This window comes from Lasioglossum baleicum, chromosome 9, assembly GCF_051020765.1.
Source record: "Lasioglossum baleicum chromosome 9, iyLasBale1, whole genome shotgun sequence".
Lineage (NCBI taxonomy): Eukaryota > Metazoa > Arthropoda > Insecta > Hymenoptera > Halictidae > Lasioglossum > Lasioglossum baleicum.
Window position 1 is genome coordinate 7,255,542 of NC_134937.1, and position 25,436 is coordinate 7,280,977.

The 25,436-nt window shown below is 35.7% G+C and overlaps 1 protein-coding gene across 4 annotated transcripts in view; it reads right to left on the minus strand.

The window, feature by feature from the left end:
* Positions 1-25,436, minus strand: part of LOC143211865 (uncharacterized) — a 150,505-nt gene that overhangs the window by 26,673 nt on the left and 98,396 nt on the right. For all 4 annotated transcript variants that reach the window (XM_076429931.1, XM_076429934.1, XM_076429930.1 and 1 more), the window contains one exon: positions 880-1,046. In XM_076429931.1, the coding sequence (XP_076286046.1) occupies positions 880-1,046 (167 nt within the window). The remainder of the gene's footprint in view (positions 1-879; positions 1,047-25,436) is intronic.

Consider the following 25,436-nt stretch of genomic DNA (forward strand, 5'->3'; position numbering starts at 1 on the left):
ACCTAGACAAAGACTAAGTGAAAATTCAAATAGTCTCACACTCCGTCTGAATCATGGACTATTCTGTTTAACCATTTTGTCAGTTATTAGAAAGATGAATGGGCAAACAGTACCGACTTCCGTTGCATAACGTACTATCATCACGTTTGTAACTACTGAAGGTGTAAAACACATTGAAATCTTGTATGAATCAACAACAATTTAAGAATGAAACGTTACTGAGGCCACAAGTGGTTGGCATAAATCGTTTGTTAATGGACGCCAACACGGTCAAACACAATGCACCAAGACAAGTGTTGCACCCAGACAAGGGGCTGATTGAGCAGCCGTTTGAACGCAAGAAAAAATTGAGAAACTACATTGAACTATTCCTAAACATCCCCCTTACTGTCCAAATGTATCAGCTCGTGATTATCATTTGTTTGGACCACGGAAATAGACATTGGGAGCATATTGTTTCAATAGTGACGAAGTGGTGCAGCAACTTCGCGTGCAATTTCTATTTTATTTGCGTTGCAGATCAAAAGTATAACTATTGGGTTAGCAAGAAAGTAATTTGTTTTGAAACCCAATTTTTTGTTATAGATGGCAAAAGATCATCGAACAAAATGGAAAATATTTGATCGATTAAAGTTCATTGCTTAAAGAAATTTTTATTTAGCCTTAAAATAGTGAAATTACTTTCTTGCCAGCCTAATAGAATGCGGATCTTCATGCATTTATGACTTACGAAAATATGCAAAAAATGCTAGAATATAAAATTCGATGGAATTTAGTAACTTTCATAAAATTTGTCTATAAGAATTGAAAATTGCATACACATCCGCAGTGTAGTTAGAGCCCGTTCAAGCGGGAAGACTGCATGATAACAGAACTTACCAAAGTCCGATCTGACAAAAGCTGAAGCCAACCTCAGGATGGAGATTTTGTCCATCTTCCTCGGACTCTCGGCGACAGCAGGTACAAGCTGCCCCATTGCTGTGATGTTTGTGTTATGATTGTCGCGGCGTTGTTTTTCCGCCATGTTCCGCGCCGCTCTTGGATTGCTATAACAGAAAGAAGCAATTCTTCGTTAATTTTATTAATTACAGACCTGTTTTTTTGCAAGGGGTCGTGCTGCATCATGGGCAGAGTCGCAAGATGATGGGAGGGAACACGAATTGAAGGGAAAAAGTTACCCTCTCTGCACGGTGGCATAGGTGGACCACGAGGATGCTTCATGGTTGTAAACATTCGTGGCGAGAGCGTGCGCGTCGGGGTTACAAATTTTCGCGAGTGTCGAGTTACCGAATTTATTTCGAGTGAAAGCGAGTCCTCGTTATCTGTCGATTCTGTCGCACGGCCAAGAAAATAAAAAATCTCGCGATTTCGGAAAATATGGCCCGCTGCACCCGTGTTCAGATCGAGTTACACTCGGTCCGGTTGTTCTCGCGCCGCGCCGCAGAAACAGCCTGCGAATGCAATATCCTGCGACGCATGTAAATTTCCTCACGCGCTTGACGCGTGAGTCAACAGGCAGCATCGTGTAGCCACGAAAATAATTCCAAGCGCGAGTTCCGCGGCCATGGCGGCGCAACTCGACGAGCATTGGCCGCAATGGGGGTGGCTCCTATTCTCCGCGCGTAGGGTAAATGTTCCTATTACTGCGGGTGTACGTTTTACTACGGTATTTTTTCCCAATGAGATTGAAATACGTAAAGATAAATTGTTTGACCTGAATAAATTTGTGCAATTCTATGAGATTGTATCTATCAGGATTTGAAAAAAACATTTTTCATAAAGGGTACAAATAAGTCTATTTTTCGTCTATCTTTGTTCTAGTACAAACTGTTCTTCTTTGTATTACTTTAGTTTGCACAGGGAAAAAATGTATTATTATTTAGATACCTACATCGATACAATAGAGATATAAAAAGATGTTTTCTTGACATTTTAATTAAAAACATTAAATCCTCAGCATTGCGTGCGTTAGAGTGAAGGAGGAGCTCATTAATGCGGCACAAAAAATCGCTAATAATGTCCCTAATACTGCGGCGTGATTTGCAACTACGATGAGAAACGAGTTTCACTTCAGCCTAACATTTTAGGTTAGATACCTATTTCATACACGTAAGTTCTTCGGTAGGATACTATTCTAGATAAAGAGTATTGTAGATAAAATAAAATAAAATTAGATCGAAAAGTAATGAAAAAAATAAAAAACAAAGTAAAGTGAAGTGCACGGAAAAATCTACTTATGGAACGGAAAACTTAAGAAACAAAGAAACAGTGGAGATTTTAAGCAACAAAAAAGAAGAAGAATTGAGAAAGACAAAGAAGTTTACATTGTAATTGCAATTGTGAAATGTACATTGCTCTTTCTCACCCTGACACCCTGTAGAAGCAAAATAAATCGGAAGATTAACCCTGTGACGTTTTGAAAAATTCTATTCTAGCGCAACAAGAAACTAAAGAATTCGTAAAATAGTACAGAAATATAGAAAAGTGAATAATAATAATACATAGTGTAGAATAACAGACCAGGTTGAAAGAAGGATTTTGTACGAAGAGAAACTTTTTCACATACTGAACTGATACTTGCCAAAAGACGCAGACACACACATCACGCGGCACTGCTTGCGTTCAAATATTACACCCACAGTCTCTTTCCGAGAAAACTCTCTAAATTCCGCAATATTTATAGTAAAGGCGAGGATTACGTCTAATTGTTGCCAACTTGTACACACAAACATCTTCATTTCGAATTCAAGTTCAACAGTTTCGCGGTTGCCAAAACAAACAGACAATTTGCTCCACTATTCATTTTGCCGTTTCCAATTTTTGCTGTAGTACATGTGTCTCTCCTGTAGCAGAATTTCAAAATTTATCTAGCAGGTTGAAAGTTAATTAAAATTTGCACGGTCGTTTGCTCTGTTGTGCTTTTTGCTGTATACGTAACGTTTACTTTATACACATACGTACCTAACGTACACATTGTTAGTTACGTAAATTAAATTAAAAGAATGAGAATTAAAAAGAGATTTTTACTTGTGATTTATAAGAATATATACTCAATTTTAATTTCATAAATTAAATTACAATATCAAGAATGAGAGATACATTGTTATTTTGAATGAAGGGCATTTGTAATTAAACGAGAAATAAATATAAGGTATTTTAATCGTCGATGAAAGATTCAATTTTAATGAATGTTATACATTCGGAAATATTATTGACCTATTTAGAATGTAAGTTTATTTACCTAAGACAATACGAAAATTGCAACGCGTAATATTCAATTTCAAATTTAATTACGTTTCCGTATTTATTCGTTCTCGATGGTTCGTTATTTGAATATAATAATTTTGCAGTTACGTTGAAACCAATACAGTATCAATGAATTTATAGGAATTTGTACACAAAGTCTATATTTACATTGTAAATTATTTATAATACAGTTGCAAAGAGACGCAAACATAAGTACACTAATTATAATTAGTTTTGCATTAATGAATCGTATTATTCAGAAAACAGTGTTCATGTAATTACAACTGTTTTAAATAAATTAATAAAAATAGTTATTGTGCACAATTTTTATGTAAACGATTTCTGAGCTAAGTTGTCACAGATATTTATTAAAATATACAATATTATCGCATTATTTTGATATGGACGCATAGGCTACTATGTATTTCGTAGTAATAAATGTTTACTATAATACTTTGTGAAAGAAATATCGATTTTTGTAAGTTCAGAAGTTTAAATAGAGAATAGAAAATGTAAAATATCTATATAAATAAAGAAAGGTCAACTGAGAATAGTTGCATAAAATGTTTAACGACCTGCACGAACAAATAAGAGTTCATGATACAACAGGAAGACTTAAAAGAAACGAATATACGAAACGTGAAGACTGTCTCGACCGTGTTGAACGTTTCCATTACAAAAAACCAACATGTGTTCATGTAAGTAGTTAAGCTGACATTCTAGCTAATAATGGCTACTGTTATCTCAAAGACAAGACAGAAATGTGTATCACATGTCAGACGAACTACTTTAATCATACTGTGGAAGGGGAACCCATTAATTCGCGATTATTATTGAATTTTTGCATTTTTCCACAAATTTAAACACATATGAATTATTTAATTGGAAGTCTGATCTCATTGAAAATAATTACACATTTATTTTCGTGACAAAAACGAAAGGATTATTGTATCTTTATTATTTAGTCACTCCATTGCATATACTGTATGAAAAAAGGATAGAAAAGATTTCTGCATTGGTCAGAATTTTTGAACTACATCTTATCTTTTTCCGAACGTTATAATCTGCAACATCATTGTAAGACTTTATCAGTGAATGAGATTGACCGATTTTTCGTGACTAACTTTATGACTTCCTATTGGGATGATAACAATAATTATATAAACCATAAACTATTACCCAGTTAAGTATCTAATATCGCACTTTATGCAACGTACAACACTGGTGTAAAGACAAACAGTATAATCACAATCAATTAAAATTCAGACGAATAATAATAAATAATGAAAGACTGTAAACGTTTATGTAAACGCGCATTTTGATAACTCTTCTTGCTTATAATCGAAGCTTATTGTCGACAAAAATATTTTCAAGAATTTACAAATAGCAAAATAAAATATTCCTTAATTTACTGAAATTGTTTGCAAGAGCTCCACAAATTTGCTACGTTTGTTTGCAGTGAGGATGCGAATTCTGAAGCAGGTACAAGTTTCTCGAGTTTATTTTATGAGAAAGATGTATTGCAAAGAATAAACTAAAAATTTAATTTAATATCGATTGTGCTATTTGTTTTTATATTTTATATATTTAACCTACTCGAATTTTGTAGCACATATTTCAATTTATTTTACGAAAAAGAGAGTTAAGCAAAGAATAAACTAAAAACATAATTTAATATTGATTGTGCTATTTTTTGTTTTGTTTTTAGATTTGATATATTTAACCTACTCGAATTTTGAAGCAAATGTGTTCAATTTATTTTACGAAAAAGAGAGTTAAGCAAAGAATAAACTAAAAACATAATTTAATATTGATTGTGCTATTTTTTTTTTGTTTTTAGATTTGATATATTTAACCTACTCGAATTTTGAAGCAAATGTTTTCAGTTTAATTTACGAAAATGAGAGTCAAGCAAAGAATAAATTAAAAAGTTTTAATTTAATATTGATTGTGCTATTTATTTTTACACTTTGTATAGTTCTATTTTATTGCTGCTCTGTTACAGTCTAATTATGATAAATTCTGCAGGTTAATGTGAAGTATTTGAGCAGAATTCACCAACCTTCGCTGCGCATTACGTGCGCGTCTACGAATCAGTCAAAAGGCAGGAAATGATCATGCCAATGATACATCTATGTTGTGTCGTATATCTGTCCAGGGATAGCTGTTATTATACGTTTATATTGTGACGAGAGAACCTACGCTGAAGCTATTAATAGATTAAGTGGCGTAGTGCAGTGATGATTGCTAGATCAGGGACGATGAATCTCGGGACAACACAAAGCTGCGTCATTCGAGCTGGTATAATAACAAACACAAATAGGATACCATCTCTGTTAGCAACAAATACAATGAAACAATAATCGACGATATTGGAAAAGTACCAACAAATCACTGATATTAAAAAATTTCATTAAACGCAATGAAACAGATGTTCGTATCCGATCGTGTAGAAACTGCTTTACAAACTATGCATTGAAACTGTAATGCTTATTGAATTTCCTGTTTCAGCACAACAATGAAAAAGCTTCCATAAAAAACCGATTGTCCGACATATGGCGATTGAACGACGCATTTTATTGTACTTATGGCTCGTCTGTAGATTTTTATGGCAAGCAAAAATTATCCGTATTTTATCATTTTTACCGTGTACTAGTTTAATTCAATACTACAATTGAGAGATGAGGAATTGTTCTGATGAAAATTTTATTAAAATTTTTACCGTATGTTAGTTGAAGTACAATTGCGAGTTGTGGCATTAATGAAATCAAAATTTTATACAATTGGCACTGCACGGTGATTATTGATGTAATTCAATATTGTAATTCAGTGTTACAGAATTGGTGTAAGATTTCAAAAATGATATTAACAGACTGCGGATTTTCGTGAAAGATGAAAATTGTATTAAAACAATTTTCAACACTTCTATTAAGTTAGGAAAATAATACGTTGATATTCTTAAATAAAACTATTGTTACAAATTGCACGTATTCGATTGTTTCATGAATGTATAACATCCACAGTTATTAATGTTGGTATTACATATGAACTGAATTGTAATATCCTTACAGGTGGACGGCAGTGCTTTCATTGGAAAACTATGATTTATGCATTTATTTTCCCTCCTAATTATTTCATTTGATTTCGACTCGTCTACATACTATTCCGTTGTAATCGCACTTTTATGGACCCTTTTACAAACGTACTGTCATCCTCATCGTATCACGACGCCGCATGGCAACAGATATGTAAGTCTCACTGCGTCGAGTGAGACTTATCAAACGCATAGTCAGCCAGTAAGACGAATACAGAATGAAGACCACTGCTCTTTATAATCACGTTGCCAATCCCAGAGAATGGAACTGTAAAGATGGAGCATTCTTAGCTTTAATTGTTCGATGACCAACTTTCAACTCTCTCAAACATAATAACGAATCCCGATTTGTTTAACCCACATTTTACGAAGATCTTTTACACGAGTCCTGTCTTACGATTTAAGTTAAATACACCGTTCACTAAAATTGACTATTTTATATTGCTTTATAAAAATGACGAGGATGTGTTTAGTCAAATTTTTAGCGACTTTTATCACGATCACCAAGTCATATTGATTATTATATAAATCAACTATATTTTATTCAAATTCACTAATTACATAGAAACTTATACATAAAATTTTTATTAGCTACCCCTCTAATATTATAATTTTCTATAAAATTATTTTAATTCATAAGAATTTCAATGATGCATACTAGTAAGTACTGATGGGTCTGATGATTTCCTTATCAAACTGCAATTTTCTCGATACTCGTTTCAAACGCGACATCGCTAGAACATTTTGTCGTCTTTTTTTATTATCCCATCTCTCTCTTTCTCTCTGTAACGTGCCTTACAACCCCTATTATCTGCTTGAGTAGTCCCATTCAGTTTACGTAAACACTATCAAAATTTTCTTCAGGAATCTGCGTTGCTTCAGTCTGTCGAATCTGATTCACAAGCCGAAGTACAGTTTCCTGGACTTCGTTCGCTCGTCTGATCTCCAATATTCCCACATATAAAATTCTTTGAAGTCTTGTACAGGGTCTTCAATTGAGAAGTATTATTTTCAATTATAAGACACGCTGTTTTACACACAGATAAAAAATAGCACGAAATTTAAAGTGACACCTCTTAATGGAAGATACTTTAGAACGGTATAGACATACACAGGGTGTCACCAATCAGGTGGTGCAAGCAGCGGCGAGGCGAATCTACATGAAAAAATAAGTCGACAAAGAAGGATATTTTTCGTTTTCACGAAAATCGAGTTCGAAAATTTACGGAATACGCGTGCTATTAGATAGAATCTGTAGCGCGTCTGTTCATGACCTACCGATTCTACTTACTGCGAGAACTTCCAATTCTCACGAAAACGAAGATTCAATGGAAGAAACATTATTCTTCCTTTCCGACTTAATTGTTCACGTAGATTCATCCAAAGGACACCCTATAGATTCTTAAATTCTGGTACGTACACATTATAAACAAAAAAGAGCAGAATCTTGTATTTCTAGTGAATAAAAGTCTCTGAAAATCAATAAAAACTGTTGATACAGATATTATTTTATATAATAATTATATATATATAATTTTATAGATTACTCTCTGAAATGAAATCAAAGTTGATCTGCATTCAAGCGTATAAAATTCTTTCAAATCTCGTAGGATAGTACACGTGGAATTCAGAATTTTAATATGTAGATTACATTATGGATGAAAAAAGCGGAAATTTTTTATACAGAAAACAGTATTTCATATTATGATTTTATAGATTAGTCCCTCAGAAGAAATCAAACTTTATTTTCGTTCTTCAATTTATATCCACCATGCGTGGTGCATTAAAAAAGATTTATTAACATACCCTGTCAACATTTGAATATGCATGAGCTTGCTTTACCATGTATGGAACGCACGGTTCCCAGCAACCCCTGCATGAATTTATCTTTTCTGTATTTTCCTAATGATTTTCAGGCGCCCTTAATTATAATATTTATAACAAAAATTCCATAAAATTCCGACTAAATTAGTTTCAGATCTATGTGAGTGGAAAATAAAAAAACACTTAGATTTTATAAATTAATCTGTGAGGAGGAACCAAACTTTATTATTGTCCTTTAAAAATGGAATCCTGAAATTTTTCTACCCTCACATTTTCAAAAGATTGAGAGTTCTAAACAAAACAAAATGTCACGTACTCTTACTCTATACTTGAAGAAAATTATACTTCGCGCTACTGTGAAGACTCTCGAAGGATACTTCAGAAAACTCTATACGTACTCAGAACTCAATTTTCTGCATTGGAGATTTGGAGCTAACAGCAGTTTGATCGTTTTCAATATTCGTTACTGTCCCACGTTTAACAAAATAAAGATGCTACTAGAAGAAGCTAATAAGCTAGCTTCATTTCCTAATTTCCTAACATTTTAAAAAATGCATCCATTAGGAATTATTTAATAAATTAATTTCTTTGACTATATATTATTTAAAAAATGGTTAAAAATTGGGATAGTCACATTCTCGTTATTTTTATAAAGTAATGTGGAATAGTTATTTCTAGTGCTCTGTAAACCTAGTGTTAATGCAAATATGGCGAAGACAATATTTGTCTGTTTGGTTTAACACTATGTTCCGCGAGTTTAATCGCCATTAAAGAAAATAATTGTAACAAATTTTTAGCTTGCATGAGACAAACGTAACATCCTTCGATATGATTGTGTTTCATAGAACGTTTACTAAAATTCTCAACGATCAACTGTTTCGACGTGCACCATTTTTGCATTAAACGTCGCAATTGATGCTCGATCGTTCGTTGACGAAAACAAATATATAAAAAAAATCTTTTCAAAAACCACGCTTATGCTAAAAAGTGAGAAAATAATTTTTTTCCTGGTTCGCCCAAAAATTTAATATAAATTTAAATAAAATCATGACATTAGTGACTATAAAAATGAAAGCGTGAAGCGCCCACGAAGATTACGTCAATATAATTTAGCGCTCCACGCTTTTATTTTTATAGTCAATAATGTCAACGTTTTTTAAAAATTTATATTAAATTTTTGGGAGAGCCAGGAAAAAAATTATTTTCTCCTTTTTAGTCCATTTTAATATAAGCGTGGTTTTCAGAAAGTTTTTCTTTATATATTTTTTTAATTTTCTACTTGTTAGTCTTTTTTAATAAATGGAACGCAAGACATAGTAATACTGGTATGAAATAGTAAGATATAGAAACGCAAGATATGGAAATACGCGAGATAGAATGAGGGGATGGCTGCGAGAGACGACGTCCCTTGATGGAATCCGAAATCGTCCGAAATGGAACTTGAACGGAACACCACACTGACTGAGCTTCTTCGGTGCGAAGTGGGTCCGTGGAGTGGGGATGAGTCGGAGTGGGAACGCGTAGTGAAGTAGGGAGCGCTGGCGCGCGTAGTGGGGATCGCTGAACGTGATGACGTACTACTCAGCGTCGCACGGCGACGTGTGACGGTTAATCTTAAAATTTTTTTCCTCCTAGACGCAGTTTTTTAAAAATTTGTTTTTTTTAATATTGCATTGTCATCCAGTTCTGAGCAATGTTGAAAGTTTCAAGTCTCTAGCTCATCGGGAAGTGATTTAAAATTCGATTACAAGGTTTGACGCATACAACGACAACGACAACAATGACAACGACAACATCGACAACTCGGCAAGCTAATATAAGCGTGGTAAAAACAGTACGTTCCACGAAGAACCGCGAGAGATATGTAAATAATGGTACTTGAAATTCGAAAAAGGAAAAAGACGCTAATCGCGAACACGATCGCTTTCGCAGTCAGAGGATGCAGAGATGAGCGACGCTTTTGAAAATCAGTGCGCCGTAGCCGGCGAGGGTTATCCGGCGTTACACAATACCAAAATGACTTTGGCCAATTATCCCGGTGGCGGCCTTGGTAGCGTTATCATCGCGATAACGCCAGCTGAAACTCCGCTTTAATGTTTTGATACAGTTAGAACCGCAGTCCATGGGGAAGTGACCTCGAGATGCTTGACAAAACAGGATAAGAGGCCGGTGATAATCCAATTCGGTAGTATAACCTTGTCTCGTTCTTTTCCCCGCGGTGGACACGCGAGGGTCCGATTATCACGGCGCTAACAATCGCCCTCGAGTGTTTTGGGAGCTGGTAAATCGAATTCATCCAAATCATTTATGATAACGAGCCATGGACGTTAAGAGCCCGTTCAGACACGGCGGAAACCGCGCGTTTTTGACCGCGTGATTTTTGTTTTTGATTGTTCGACCGCGCGGATGCGTGTGAACGAATCCATATACGCTAATGTAAATAAGGTCCGCGCGGTTCAAATCGCGCGGTCGAAAACGCGCGGATTCCGCCGTGTCTGAACGGGCTCTAAATGTCTCTTCGCTCAAACATTTTGCAGACTGAAGCTAGCCAGAGAAGAGTAACCAGAAATATTCAGTTATTCAAATATTAATATCTCCGTTGAAACTTACAAGGTGTCCCAATAATATTGTGCTTCATTGAAAAGAATGATTCCTGTAGTCATTTGAAGTAACTTTAGCCTTTATGAAAATGTTCTCGGTGGCTTTGTTTAGGAGTTGTTAACACTAAAACTACCGGGCCTTAAAAGTGACTTTATTTACTTGATTTTATTTAGACTTTGTGCGGCTTCTATTGTAATACGTACACTACTAAAGATATCCACAATCGTTCCTTATGAAATCAGATTTATTATTTTTCTAATTGTAAAATAAAAAAAACCTGGAACCCCGGTCATTTCGACCGGTGTTGGTAGGTTTAGTGTTAACGAAGAACAAGAACCAATCAGTGGCGTTGGCATTATAGCCGAGTCGGGAAGCGTCCGCTCTCTGATAGGACCGTGATTTTGTTAATAACTTCTGAACAAAGCTGCGGAGAACATTTTTGCAAAGGAAAAAGTTACTTCAAATATGTGTTCCCGGGAATCGCCTGTTTCAAGGAAGTCCAACATTTTTTGGACACCCTGTATAGAGCTTCGTAACACACTTATTTAGCTACAGAAACGTATTTATACATGTTTAATTTTATACAGATTTTGCGATGAACACCACCGTTGAGGGGTACTTGCAAAGTAATTTTTAAAAAAACTTTTGATGAGTCTAATTCTTTCTGTATTGTATACATTGAATTACTAGAATGCGGATCGTGGAGCAAAATAAAAATTTTCCAAGTCGAATGTAAGGAACACGAGTTATTTGACAATGCATTTCTTACATTTTCTAATAGCTAAATGTTGACTATAAAAAAATCAAATCTTATTTTGGTTTAAAGAAAATCAATCACGTACATATTTAGTAGATTCTGTTCGAATTCTTCATCACGAGTCTGACTCGATATTATATACATATAGTGCGAGCATTCAATGCATTCAATTTTCTAAATGATTGGTTAGTGCGTCAATGGTTTACGGTAACGATGTTTTAAATCTCTGTCTCGAGAGTTAACTGAGAGCTTTGTTTAAAATCTTCGCGATAATACGATTCGACTAACTAAGTTTACTGATGATCACTGATAACGAAGCTGCGAAATTCGCGAAACCTCGACAACATTTCAAATTATCCCGTTGTTCCATTAACCGATCAACGATTAAGGTTCGTGAAAAAATAATGAACATTACCAAACGAGACTCAAGTTCTCGAATGAATTGATTTATTTTATTTATGGCAGATAACTACTAAAACACACACACACACACACACTGCCGACAAAACTTTGGAATTATACGCTGATTACAGCCTCGAGATATAATTGTTTTTAAAGAATTGCTGTGTTCGATCAATACCAAGGACAGCTTTACGTTGGACGTTTAATGCAAAAGTAATGTAAGTCAATATTTGGCTGTTTGGTCTAACGCCGCACCTCGAGGGGAAGAATCGTAATGAAATAAAGCGATCGTAATATACTTTTTAAGACTAGCGCAACATCTTCCGATATTATTCTGTTTCGTGGAACTTTTAATTAATTCCACATTATTAGATTTATGACAAAACTGAGTAGCTGCAATTTAACACTCGCAAAGTAAGGTCGAATAACACAAAAATAGTAAGGTGGGATCTCTTAGACCCGGACAAATGTATTTCATAAATAGCCTACTTTTTAATAAACTTGGGATAAATAATAACGCAGGATAAGAAGTAAACAAACAGATTTAATTTTATTCGTATAAAAATTCTTTTCAAAAATCTGAAGCTGGGGTCTCTGAGACCCCACATTACCTTGCGAAGGTTTAAACAGTAAAAGCATTACACTCGGTAAAATAAGTCTCCGTACACCATTTAAAACAGAATAACTTTTTTATAATTATACCAAATAACCTGATGTTTTGCAAGCAATTAGAAGCATTAGTTTACTGAATGATGTGCAAAAAATATTTTCTGAAAATTACAATCTACAAGGTTGCATGCAAAAATAAAAAGGTACTTTTTAAATACTTTTTTATTTGGGACCTTGATAAAAAATTTAAAATATATGTTTTTTGTAGTTACACACCTGCTGAAAATTTCATCGAAATCGACTGACAAAACATATATTTTAAATTTTCATTATATACCGAAATAAAAAAATTTTTTTAAATGCTTTTTTTATTTTTGCATGTAACCTGATCAATTGTGATTTTTGGAAAATCTTTGCACATCATCTAGTAAAGCAATGCTTCTAATCGCTTACAAATAATCAGATCGTTTGGTACAATTATAAAAAAGTTATTCTGTTTTAAAGGGTGTACGGAGACTTATTTTGCTGAGTGTAGGACTTATTAAACTTATTATGAAAGAAAATTAATTTCTATTTCCCTCCAGTTTGTTGCAATTCAGGTAATTTTTATTTTACATAAAGATCTCCGCCGTCTACTCATTATCCGATAATTAACTCGCACCATTTTCGCATTAAACGGCTCATTTGTTGCATGGGAAAGACGAGTCTGCTCGAAATTCTTGGAAATAAATTCTGGAAGAGACTCTCTGGGTTGAAGAGAATTCGAGTTAAAAGGTTTTCCATTACGACGTCGAGTCGTACTCGACAAATCGGAGAGCAATTAAAGACGTCTGAGCAGAATATCTTATCGTACACTTTAAACAGCTTAACGTCCGCGTCCCGAACGACGTGAATTATAAATACTTGTTCGATAGTTCTGAAGTAGATCGCACGAAACGGCGACTCTGAAGTAGGATTGCGATGGTCAGGACGCCGCGCCGCGCCGCCTGAACTCGGACAACGAAAATGATTGTGATCAGCACTAACATCAGAAGACTCGGCTCGCGGTAACCGAAATGTGCGGGCGGATCGCCGATTGAATTTCGTGAACGTCTGCAGAACGCGTTCATATTTGTTTTACAGCTTCGCGACGAAACGGCAGCGTAAACGTTCCTTTATGTCGACTTTCGAAAAGGGGAAAAACGATATGAGCTCAGAGTCACCGGATGAGGGGAGGGAGCACGAATTCAGGGGAAGAAGTTACCCCCTCTCTGCCAGTACAGGGACGAGACGCACCACGTGACCGGCCCGCGACGAAATCGTGATAGAAGGGGAAAGTAGAGTGGGGACACAGAAACGATTAACCCCTTGCTGTGCGATTCTCATCAGGGCTACAATGATTAGAATTTCACAGCTTCACCTCAGTTGTTTCACAGCCGAAGAAATAAATTTACATTTATTGCATTCCGCGTTTGCTCCTATGTTTAAATATTGGTTAGGTAAGCAATGACATGACATTCATATTCGGTAGAGTTTGTTTAAAATCTTCATCAAGAGCGAATGTACCCTATTTCTTTTATTATCTCTATCTTCCATTCCGTATGGAGTTAATCGATTTACCATTGTACCATTGATTGTTAGTAAACCAAATTGCAGAAATTAGAACGGAATTGAAATTTTTTGTTTGAAAGTTTTCACCGAACTGTGAATTATTATATTATAAATATTAGAAAATATAAGAATGAGCAGAGAGATGAACGGAGCTGTGCTGGTGATTAGAATATTTTCAGTGAGTATTTCAAGCGAAAATGAGAGTCCCCAGTTTGGCTTACATCATCCTCATCTTTTTTCTCGCGAGTGTCTGGCAGCCAGACGACCAGCAACAAAGACAGTCAAGCAGGAAATAGGTCTATCACAAAGAAATCTATTATGAGCTCTTGCTATATTTGAAGATAACTTCGCCGGTCGTTTCTCCTTTTTTACAGGTCGATGTTGACTCGACCAGGTCCGAGAGCACGTTACCGAAGAACAGAAGCAGGTTTATAAAAAGCGAACCTTGAGAAGTACGAAAGCCTTAACCCTTATACGACCATGCTGACGAATTGACACACTTTTCTCGTACTCTTTTATTTTTGCCACAAATACAAAAAGAGCAGCAGCATCTGTCTTATTCTGTCACGTGTGAACAATTTTATGCTCCACACATTCACGGACATGACCATAGTCGTTAAATTTTCATTGGTGCGATGATTTTTATTCTGACAAACAAGTGAAGGCTACAAATGTCGTACATTTTTTTTAACGAACTAATAGAAATAGTATTAGTTGATCCTCATAAACATTTTCTCGTCATCTAATTTCACGTAGCAGCAAAAAGAAACATTTTAAACAAGTATATTTCTGGAAAGTAATTAACTAATTCTCGTGAAACTTCATTGATTCACTTGTGCATTCATTATTTGACTATTAAACTATGTATTCTCGTACATTCTTTCTGTTAAATCAGATTGACAGATTTCATTTGAGTATCCCACACAATAATTACTGCAAATGTTGTTTAAAATTGATATTCTTTCTTAATTTTCTTCGCTCTTCGTAAATTCACTCAATAAAGGCAAGATACCAGTCCTACTGACATACTTATCAAATACCTGTGTAAAGTGTAACAGAATCAAAGGATAATCCCTGTGCACACGGAACGCGCTAGTTGTGTAAATATTGAAGCCTCTGACCGGTAGTGTACATTACCACCAGTGTCAGCTACCAAATATTTCTATTTGTACTAGAAATCAATTCAGCAGGTGAGTTCTCGACTAAAAATTGATATAAAATCACTTGTGGAGATTTTGATCTCCCCCAATTGAATACGTTGCAGCAGCCTAATATACTTCATGAGACAAATTGCAACTTTTCATACTTGACAAATTGAAAGAATAAACTTCTGCAGTTATCGATCTTCTCAATTAAATTTTCGCCAACTTAATATATTTAGAATTTACTTTAGTAGTTTAGCTGAAACAATGGATCAAACTTTACGACGATGCATTTCGAAAAAAAATGATGCTTCCTCATTCTGAAAAATCGGAAGAGTAAACTTGTGCAGTTTTTGATCTCCACAAATGTTTTTGGTCAACCAAATATTACTGTGCAAAAGGAAGAAGCACTCAGTATAATTATAAGATATAATGACAAACAATATCTGTATGTAGAAATTGTATTGTACAATGATTGATTTATTGCATTTAAAGTATTAGATAATCCGCAATAACATATTCTCAGAACCATTCAATTAAACAGCGGTATCCTGTTTCAGAACTTACTGTGCTCTTATGGTAATTTCGGGATAGATGCACCATTGGGCGAGATGCACCAGTTTTTATTGTCGCAATACTTTTTTATTGTGGACGATTTTAAAAGGTTTCTCGCGTTTTAACCTATGCAAATAACCTCGTTTCGAAGAACACGTGTATCACATCATTTACGTGTAACAGAACCATCAGAACTCCTGACGAAATATAATATTTTTGTGAGTGGTAAGTACAAATGTTATTACGTTCTTATTGTATGGTTTTAACTATCAGTATCGATTTAAATAGTGACAATAGTTTCTCGTTTACGATTTTTCATCGTGTTTTGATAGACGCACCAGTAATTTATGGAAGTATACTAGGCAGTCGTTTTCGTCAGGAGCATCCCTTTTCCAATTAATTACAAAGCGATAAATTAAAACTGAGGTCATAAACAGTCCTGAAGATTCTGATAACCATTGCATCGAATGTTTGGAAGATTATCAAGATTTGTTGTTCCGAATGCCTCAAATGGCTCCATGAAACATGTACAATGTACATTAATTTATGTAACATGTGTGACAGAGAAAAAAAAAGAATGAAAGTGGGGAGAAGAGGTTATAAATAAAGGAGTGCGTCTATCCCCAATTAGGAGTGCATCAAAGTTTTACTCATTTAACGTTATATTTTATTAAAGAGGTTTCAATAAACAATTCAACAGTGCCTGTCTGCACTTTCGATTCATTTTAATAAAATTTTTATAAACAGAAAACAAAATGTGGTGCATCTATCCCGAAATTATCCTATTTGATTTTTTACGCTTTTCTATTTAACGTGCCGGGTGCTTCTTTCTTTTGCACAGTAGTGTAGTATATAGAATTGACTTTAGTAGTTTAACTAAAAATGCTTCGCTAATACAATGGATCAAACGGATCCATTTCGCATTATCTCATTTTGAAAAACGTAATAGAGAGCGACATGTGCAGTTCACGGTCTCCCCAATTGAATGGAGTACGCACCGTATCCATGAAACCGTCTGCGAAATAATTCGAGCCGGTCCACAAGTGGAAGGGGCAGAGGTCTATACGTGTTTCGCCGGTCTGGTGTTCGCCCAAGGGTCTCTCCTCTTCCACTATATCCGCTAGATCTCTCCACACGCACATGTCCAGCCACACCGAATCAGTTGTAATCGCACTACCACAACACGTGACGGGTTGCGGTTAGCATACACACGTACACTCGCACACACACTGGCGCGTGCAGCGACGCGCGAAAGTTCTGGTGTTACGCGTTGGATAGGTCGGGGCAGCAGCGTGACGAATGAATCGATGCACGTGGACGGGGCAACCACTTTTATACGGGCGAACCCTTTTCGTCCTGGCACGGCCTGGCTGATCTTTCGAGTGGACCCGACTCCACACATTACCTTCTCTCAGAAATAACTTATTCTTTCACTTTCTACATTTACATCCAATTTGTCGAGAAACTCCCCGTGCACCCTTCACGGTGGAGTAACCTTTACCAAAGTGGAAAGTCGATTCGAATTTCTTCAAGAAGGTGGAAAAAGAAGTTCAAAATATAGTTCGCAGGAATTATGAAAGGAATATTTTTTATCCTATAATCAAAATTTAAGAGACGCGTTTTATTATCTTTTACTTGAGCTTATTGAGTTTTATTCGATTTTCAACAACTTTTAGATCTAGTTAATTCTTTTTCTTTATAAATTTTGAGGCGAACTCGACGAAGTGCTACGAAAAGATTTAGCACAACTGAAATATTGAGCTGGACTTTTCTTTTAATCTTCCAAGTTTGTTACGTTTTGGAAAATAGAAATTGGAAGTGTTGGAACTTTGAACAAAACTTCTTGCTGGAGTTTCAAAAGAGTGCAACTTTTATATGCAACTTCCGAGGCTCTACTACAACTGGGGATTCAGAGGGCTCAATATCTGCAAGTCAAAAATATTCCAACGTTATCTGGAAGATGTGATAGCGCGTCGCCGTCTGCACTGTTTATAGCGATGATTCGCGCGACGATCTTGACAAAAATGTAGACAGTTACTGAATCGAGTTTTTCTCTCTTTTTCGCCGATGGTCGTCGGCTCAAGAGATTTCGCAATTTCCTGTTGTGAACATCGCTACAGAATCGAAAGTAAGCGGAATTGTATTTAGAAAGGATCGACTCATCTTCTCACTCTCTATAAAAATTTCCATTTTCAGAAATTATTTACGAGAAGAATAGCAAAGGAACTCCTTCCTTGACTGCGAGATTTTCTTACAATAAGGATACAATAAAACTACTATTATCCCTTTGAGGGCGAATGTCGTCACACTGACGGCATCGTGACTGCTATTTTTCGACGATTCAACTCCTAAAGTTGCAGATAAACAATTTAATTGCGTACATGATTTTTAATTACCATTTTTCCTTAGCACTCAGGACATTGATACGTAATCTACTTCCCTGAGCAATATATTCTTAATATTTAAAAAATCTTTGTTCGCAAAGGGTTAATACCGTTAATGTATTTTACAAATTTAATACCGTTCGTTCGTATTTTACCATATACGCGCATAGAGTGCAGTCTAATTATCCATGAAAAGAGACCATTATGCCTGCGAGCTGCAGAGAATAATCAAGAGAAAGCTCTTAGGTGGGAAATATAATACTTGAACGTAATACATATTTGAAAAAAAATTCTATCCTACGGAAAAGTCAAGTAACACGCTACGGGATTAGATACATCGGTGCGACAATATCAAGTTAGTGACAAAATATTTTTGTTTCGCATTATTTTTTTATGAGACTTTTACTGACACATTTGTGACATTTTTCTCATCAAAAGGAGATCGAACTCGATACAATTCGGAACACATTTATTTGTTCAATACACGATTCAGTGGAACCTCGATTGTCTGAACTGGTGATATCTGAATTCTCCATTATTCGAAAACGTAAACAAACAGTTTAATCTAAAGCGATTCATTTACAATACGATTCATTATACAGCCCGGGTAAATTAAGGCCCGATGGATAATCGAGACCCGAGGGACATAATGAAAATGTTCATTATATTCCAAAATAAATTTTTTATTTTTGAAAATTCATTTCCCTTCATAATATAATCATATTTAATGTCACGGTTAATCGAGGTCCTACTGTAATTAGTTCGGATGATCGAGGTTCTACTGTATCGTGAATTACACATGCAAATATGATCCAAATTGTGGTCGTGTGTGATATCATTTCAGTCAGGAAAATGTCACAAATATGTTGCTGAAAGGTTCATAAAAAATAATAAAAAACAAAAATGTTTTGTCACTAGGTTAGTATTGTCGCAACGATAAGTCGATGTTTTGTTTACTCGGAAACCTTTCCTACGTGCGATGCCAGCGGCGAGAGATCAAGGATTAGCTTCTGTACGTGCACGATATAAGTGACATTCGTTTTCATAGTTTTCACATATATCAAGACATTACTGTACCACGTGACAGTGATTTCACAGGCTCTAGGACATTTTGGCGGATGAGTCGAAAGACGCAATACCGGTCACGTGAAACAGCTACTTTCGGTGTCAATGTATTTTGCCGCGTACGAAGAGGAACATGCACTGTAGTCGTTTAATTGGCACGGTTGACCGTGGCCCAGTTTTAACTATGACGACCGTTCGAAACGACGTTTCAACAATACCAACCTTCGGTAGATAATGCGTTCACTTGTCGGGATTCCTTCCAATAACGAAGTTCTTATTTTCCTTTACGAAAATGAGAGACTAAATGAAAAACTTGTTACTGAACTCAGAAGAAACTGACTTAACAAAAATTAACACTACTGTATTTCGGGGATTCTGATTGAAATCCGAATCTGATTCCATAATTATTTGGTAAATAATCCTTATGACAATTTTATTTGAATACGTATTATTTGGGATGAAATTAAAATAATTTCGATTATCCCTTGCCTACATAATACAATTTTGAAATTTTGATTAAACGCTCAAGAGACCTTTACTGTTTTATTCGCAATCCCGACTAAATGGAATATTTCCAAAATTTTCATTGCACGTCATCAATTAAACGAAGCGTTCCAGCTTTACAGGAAAATTGAAGTGGTTTGTTCCATTTATAAGCAAGCTATTCCGGTTTATTTATCAATTTTTTAAACCATATTTTTCAAGGTACTGCTTGTAGACATGTTAATCTTTCTTCTGTTCCCAATGCAGCAGCTGTTCATTTACTTAATTCGCTAAACCTTGAATAATTGAGTGACGACTCTAATACTTCGGGTCCGGACAGACCCAATAGACTGCAAATATTTATACAATTTTCAATTTTTGTAGACGAATTTTAAGAAAGTGGTACGAAATAAACTCCAATTTTCATTGGCAATAGCATTTGTAGATCCAAAATGAATCAAAATCATACGAAATTCTGTCAGATTTGATACTCCAGCATTTTTTGAAAATTTTTATAAGCCATAAATGCATAAAGATCCGCAGTCTAGTGATCAATTAGGCGATTGTATCATTATAACCTCATACAGTGACCATTCCCTTTGAACTGTATATCATTGGAAAGCTGCGAATTTTGCGATTAATTTGATGTAAAATACTCGTGCTTAAAAAATATATATATCAATGACTTCGTTTGAGAAAATGTGGAGGTCGCGAACTTAGTTGCCAAAAAAAAACCTTACAATTTTTCTAAAACAGTTCTCCGTAAGGGTGTTACGGATGTTCCAGCAAACAGTTTCGAACGAGTCCGGGGTGTATTGTTCATCGGAATGACGCTAGCTTGCTTTCGCTTTCACCCGTTCCTCCCGTTTCATGGAGACACATGGAATCCATGACCCTCGCTGTTCAGCCCCCGTCATCGTCCGCTCGTCCTGGAGCGCCCTCATGTTCGCGCGAAGGACTCAAGACTTTCAACCCGCCACGCCACTCTGCTCCATACCATGCGACGCCACCATGAAGAAGGGGTTGATGTGGCGCGGCGTTTCGAACGAAACGGGAAAGGGGCCTCGGGATCGATACCGTACGATGTACCCGGTCGTCGGTTACCTACCCTCCCGCGACTCTGCCCCTTGGCCTCGGACACGTTCAAGGTCGCAGGACGAAACAAAGTTAGGCGAACATTGCACACGCGCAGGCCCCGCTGCTCTCCCTCTTTTTCTCGTTCCACCATCTCCCTCTCGAAGATGGATCCGATACTACGAGTCGGGAATACTCGTTGCTAAGCGAGCTCCCCTGTGAACCCGGCTGTTTGGGTATTTCAGAGGCTGGGTGCGCGCCACGGACGCTTCGCGAATATCTGAATCAGGAACCAGCATGATTCCGATGACGGTGTTGTGCCAGCCAAGCTACTGGGTTGTCCCGACAGTTCCTGATTTTTAACACTAAATCTACCACGAGCGCGGTCAAATGACCCATTTTAGATTTTTTATTTGATAATTATTGAAATTGTAAAGGTGTTGTCAAAGGTGGGAATTTATTGAATGTATTTTTTGACTCCAGTACACAGAGTTGGGCAAAAATTTCATTTAAATAATTTCGAATAAAGTGGGCTCAAAACTCACTTGGAAAAAACCCACTTCATTCGAGATTTTTATTTCAATAAAATTTTTACCCAACTCTGCCAGTATATATGATAGTAAAAATCGCACAAAATATAAATAAATTTAATCTCGTTATTTTTATAATACTATACACTCATCAGACACTTTTGATGGTCGGTAGGTTTAGTGTTAAGGAATAACCGGCTCATTTCAATTTCAATATACACCTATATAGTCTCATAATTGATTCACAATTGAATTCAGTTTTGCTGCCGAACTATTAGGTCGTTGCATACAAAATGTACCATTATTAATAGTAATGTTTACCAAGCACAGCTTTTTTCTGAATAAACTTGTTGACCGAACCATGTTTTTAATCGTTTCTCACTCATAAACCAAGTGACTGATTTTCATGAAATTTTCATCATCTGCATAAGGAACTTGTATTATTTTTTTCCATGATTCAGAGTACACGCAATTTTTACAAAATTCTCGTTACATAATTACATGATTTATAGTGATTTATTGAACATTTATAGAAATGTTATTCTGATTTGGAGTTTTTGCCGTCAATTATGAGACTAACTATATTTATGAAATTACATGGGCACTTCGTTCCATAACCTTCCTTCATCTTTCATGTAACTTGAAGAATCCTACCAGAACTAATCAGATTTTTCATAATGTACATGTGTGTGTCAGCATCCTTGAAGATGCGAAGAGGCTACAAATCTGACAAAAACCGAAACATCCTAACCAATCTTCTTTCTAAAGATAGCTGAAATGTCATCGTTCAGATTATGTACACATGACATTTGTTTTTAATCATATATTCCGACATGTCGTAATACTGCCTACAGATAATATGTAACTTCAATGTACGATCTTTTCCGAACATTCCACTGAGCATTGTATGAACAGCGTACTGCGATTTTACAGTAACGAGAACCTCTTCCTTATAAAGCAGCTATGTCGAGTTTCCTGTACCGCGGGCGAGCTGCATGTTATACGGGATTGAATAGAAAGCTCGTGTAGTGTTTACGTTACAGGATTATAATGTGTGTTCATGTAACATAATATAATATGTGTAAAAAGGGATATTAGCAATTTGCAGTCGGAGCTATTTTAACTTGAAAATTAAACATTTCTTCCGATGTAGAATAATTCTTATGGATATGAAATTGATATAATTCCTCATACAATACTGAAATGTGAGACTCCGGATGTTTATGCATAATAAAAATTGTCTGTATTGATCACAAGATATAGAAACTAAATTCAATGTTATTTCTTTCTTTAATGATTTTAATATAGAAGAAATCATATATTGACATATTCAATTTAAAAAATTTTCCAACAATTTCCAATTCCATCTACTCAATTTTGCTATAAATGCATAAAGATCCGCAGTCTATTACATACCAACATATTCAATAATGTAAACAATATTGTGAATATGGTACCACAATTTTTAGTGGTGACTCTGAGTCACCCCTCGAGTGCTAAGAGTTACCAAACGAGAGTATACGACTTCTAGTTTCGTAACAGAGATTGGTTTTATCATTGATAACATTTGTTAAAATATTCCTTATTTAACCGCTCCTGACTAGAAATTTCTGCTCCGTAGGATGTCAGTTAAGCAAAAACTACTTTAGAATATGAACGAATGATTTGACTTGGTAATTTACGTGTGTTGAGTAGTATAATAAATATGTACCACCGTACTAGTAATACACAGAAATATAATCTCATTTCTATAAACTGTTTAGTGATTAAAATAGTCGTTATACCTTTTCCACACTGTATAATTGTTAAATATAATAAATGAGTGGCTTGTTCTTTGTTGTTTCTACAGTATCGGATTTGGTGAAGTAACAAGTGTTTATAAACACAAATTTCAAGGCACGGACTTCGGAATAAAACGTGGACAGTCGAATAAATATGCATCATACATAATATGGAACACTCGCTGAACCCGTGATGTTTTTAGCATATTCAAACCAGGTTAAGTTACTAATCACTGCGGTCTGTTTTTCGAAAGAATGTTGCACATCTGCAGTAATGGGCAGATTACTATTATAACTTCATCTACCTCTTTTCGAAAAGCTGATAATGAATGATAAATAAACTGCAAAATAGAAATTGTCCGCGTTAAGATGCAGAAGCTAGACATTCAATTGTGGTCTAAAGTATCCAACTAGGATCATTCTAAAATTTCGTATAAATTTTCTCGGATACCTTTAAATATATAATTTGTGACTAAACGATCCAAATGTTCTGAAAGAAGTTAAAGAAACTAGATATTTGCAATTACTTACCATACAAGACAAAGGTTAGTGTATAGAAATTTTGTTGGGGTCATGAGAGACCCCAGTATACCAGTTAAGGGTTAATAATTTGAATGGGTTGAAAGTACTACAAGAATATTCTTAATTTCTTCTTTTCTACACTTATTATTTGGTGTTGTTGAAATAAATTTTTAATCAATCGAACGTGTATTTCATTTCGCAATCTACTCAAAGTCCATTGTTTTGCACATTCTGTATTAACGCAGTCCCTTACCTATTAAAAATCTTCCCGACTGGGTAAAATTGATTTACGTCAACTCATCAATTCAGCCGATCTAACTCAATTACGTTGTACGTCGCATTTAATTTACTTTGAAGCGAAGCAGTCATTCAATCTTTCGTGCATCCCTGTTATTTTATATCGCTGTGCATTCTCCTTTGCTTAAGCGAAATCCGCTCTAACCGAATAATGGTCGTTAACTTGGTTGATGGAAATGCATGTATATTCGGCGGATCGTAACCGTGTTACCGCATATTCAGTTAACAACTAACCATGTAATGGATCGTCAACCAGTTGGTCGGTTAGTCTGTAAACGCATCTCGGTAGAACTGATTAAATCATTAAAAGTAGTCCATTTCGCCATCCTTGACCATCGTTCACTATCTTGCACTCCGTGTAATTTGAAAACAGTAATGTACAGCAGTGTTCGGAACAAAGGATGTGCATTTTAATATCATCTGAATAAAAATGATTAAAAATATGTTTATAAAATGTCCACAGTATGTACTACATAAGCTTGGATAGTATATTCAAGTTAATTTTATTCAGATTGACATATCAGAATATGAACAAGGGAATTCTGCTATGCGTTTGTCCTGGTCTCAAAGACGGTAATTTAAACGAAATTGGAACGAAAACTTCTCCTGAACTCATTATTCTTTGATATACATTGTTCCGGTATTAGAGAATGATTAACTCAAATTAATTAACACCGATTAAAACTATGCTGAAACATTTACGTCGAGTCAAATTCGACATACATTCACTCAGTAAAATAAGTCTCCGTACACCCTTTAAAGCAGAATAACTTTTTCATAATTATACCAAATTTTTGCACATCATCTAGTAAATCAATCCTTCTAATTGCTTACAAATAATCAGATACCATTACTCACAATAATGTTTGCATTATTAAATATGTTGGTATCTAATCAATTACTACACATTTAAGCATTGTATGAGGTATTATAGCACAATTTCATATTATTTTATACTACATATATCAACGTCACAAGAAGTGTTTAATTTTCGAGTTAAAATAGCTCCGACTGCAAAGGGCTAAAATAAGATAAAATTCCAATGTCGCTTGTTGTTGCCTTTGCAGGTGTTGTTCGGGCACTAAAAGGATCAAGACGAGAATAAATCAAAAAATATAGCGCATTTTCATTTTCTCGTCTATTTACGGACAAAGCGGATTTGTCGAGGAAGGAGCCGGCTTTACCGCCTTGAAATAATGAATCAACAAATTGGCAAATGTCGAGTGGTTCCCGCTCGGAGAGCAAAGGCAGCACGGCAGAGAGCGTGCAGCAGCAGCAGCAGCAGCGTTGGGCGGTGTCGGCGGTTGCGTTGTAGCTGTTTTCGTGGTCCTCGCCAACGTTGTCTGCACCGGCGTGATCCGCGTCCTGCCTCACTGCGAGCCTGCGTGAGCATTCGAATTCGGAGCCCCGGTCAACAGCCCCGAATTCGCCCCTCTATTCCCCCGACACCCCTCTACAACTACATTCTCTTGAGCGACTC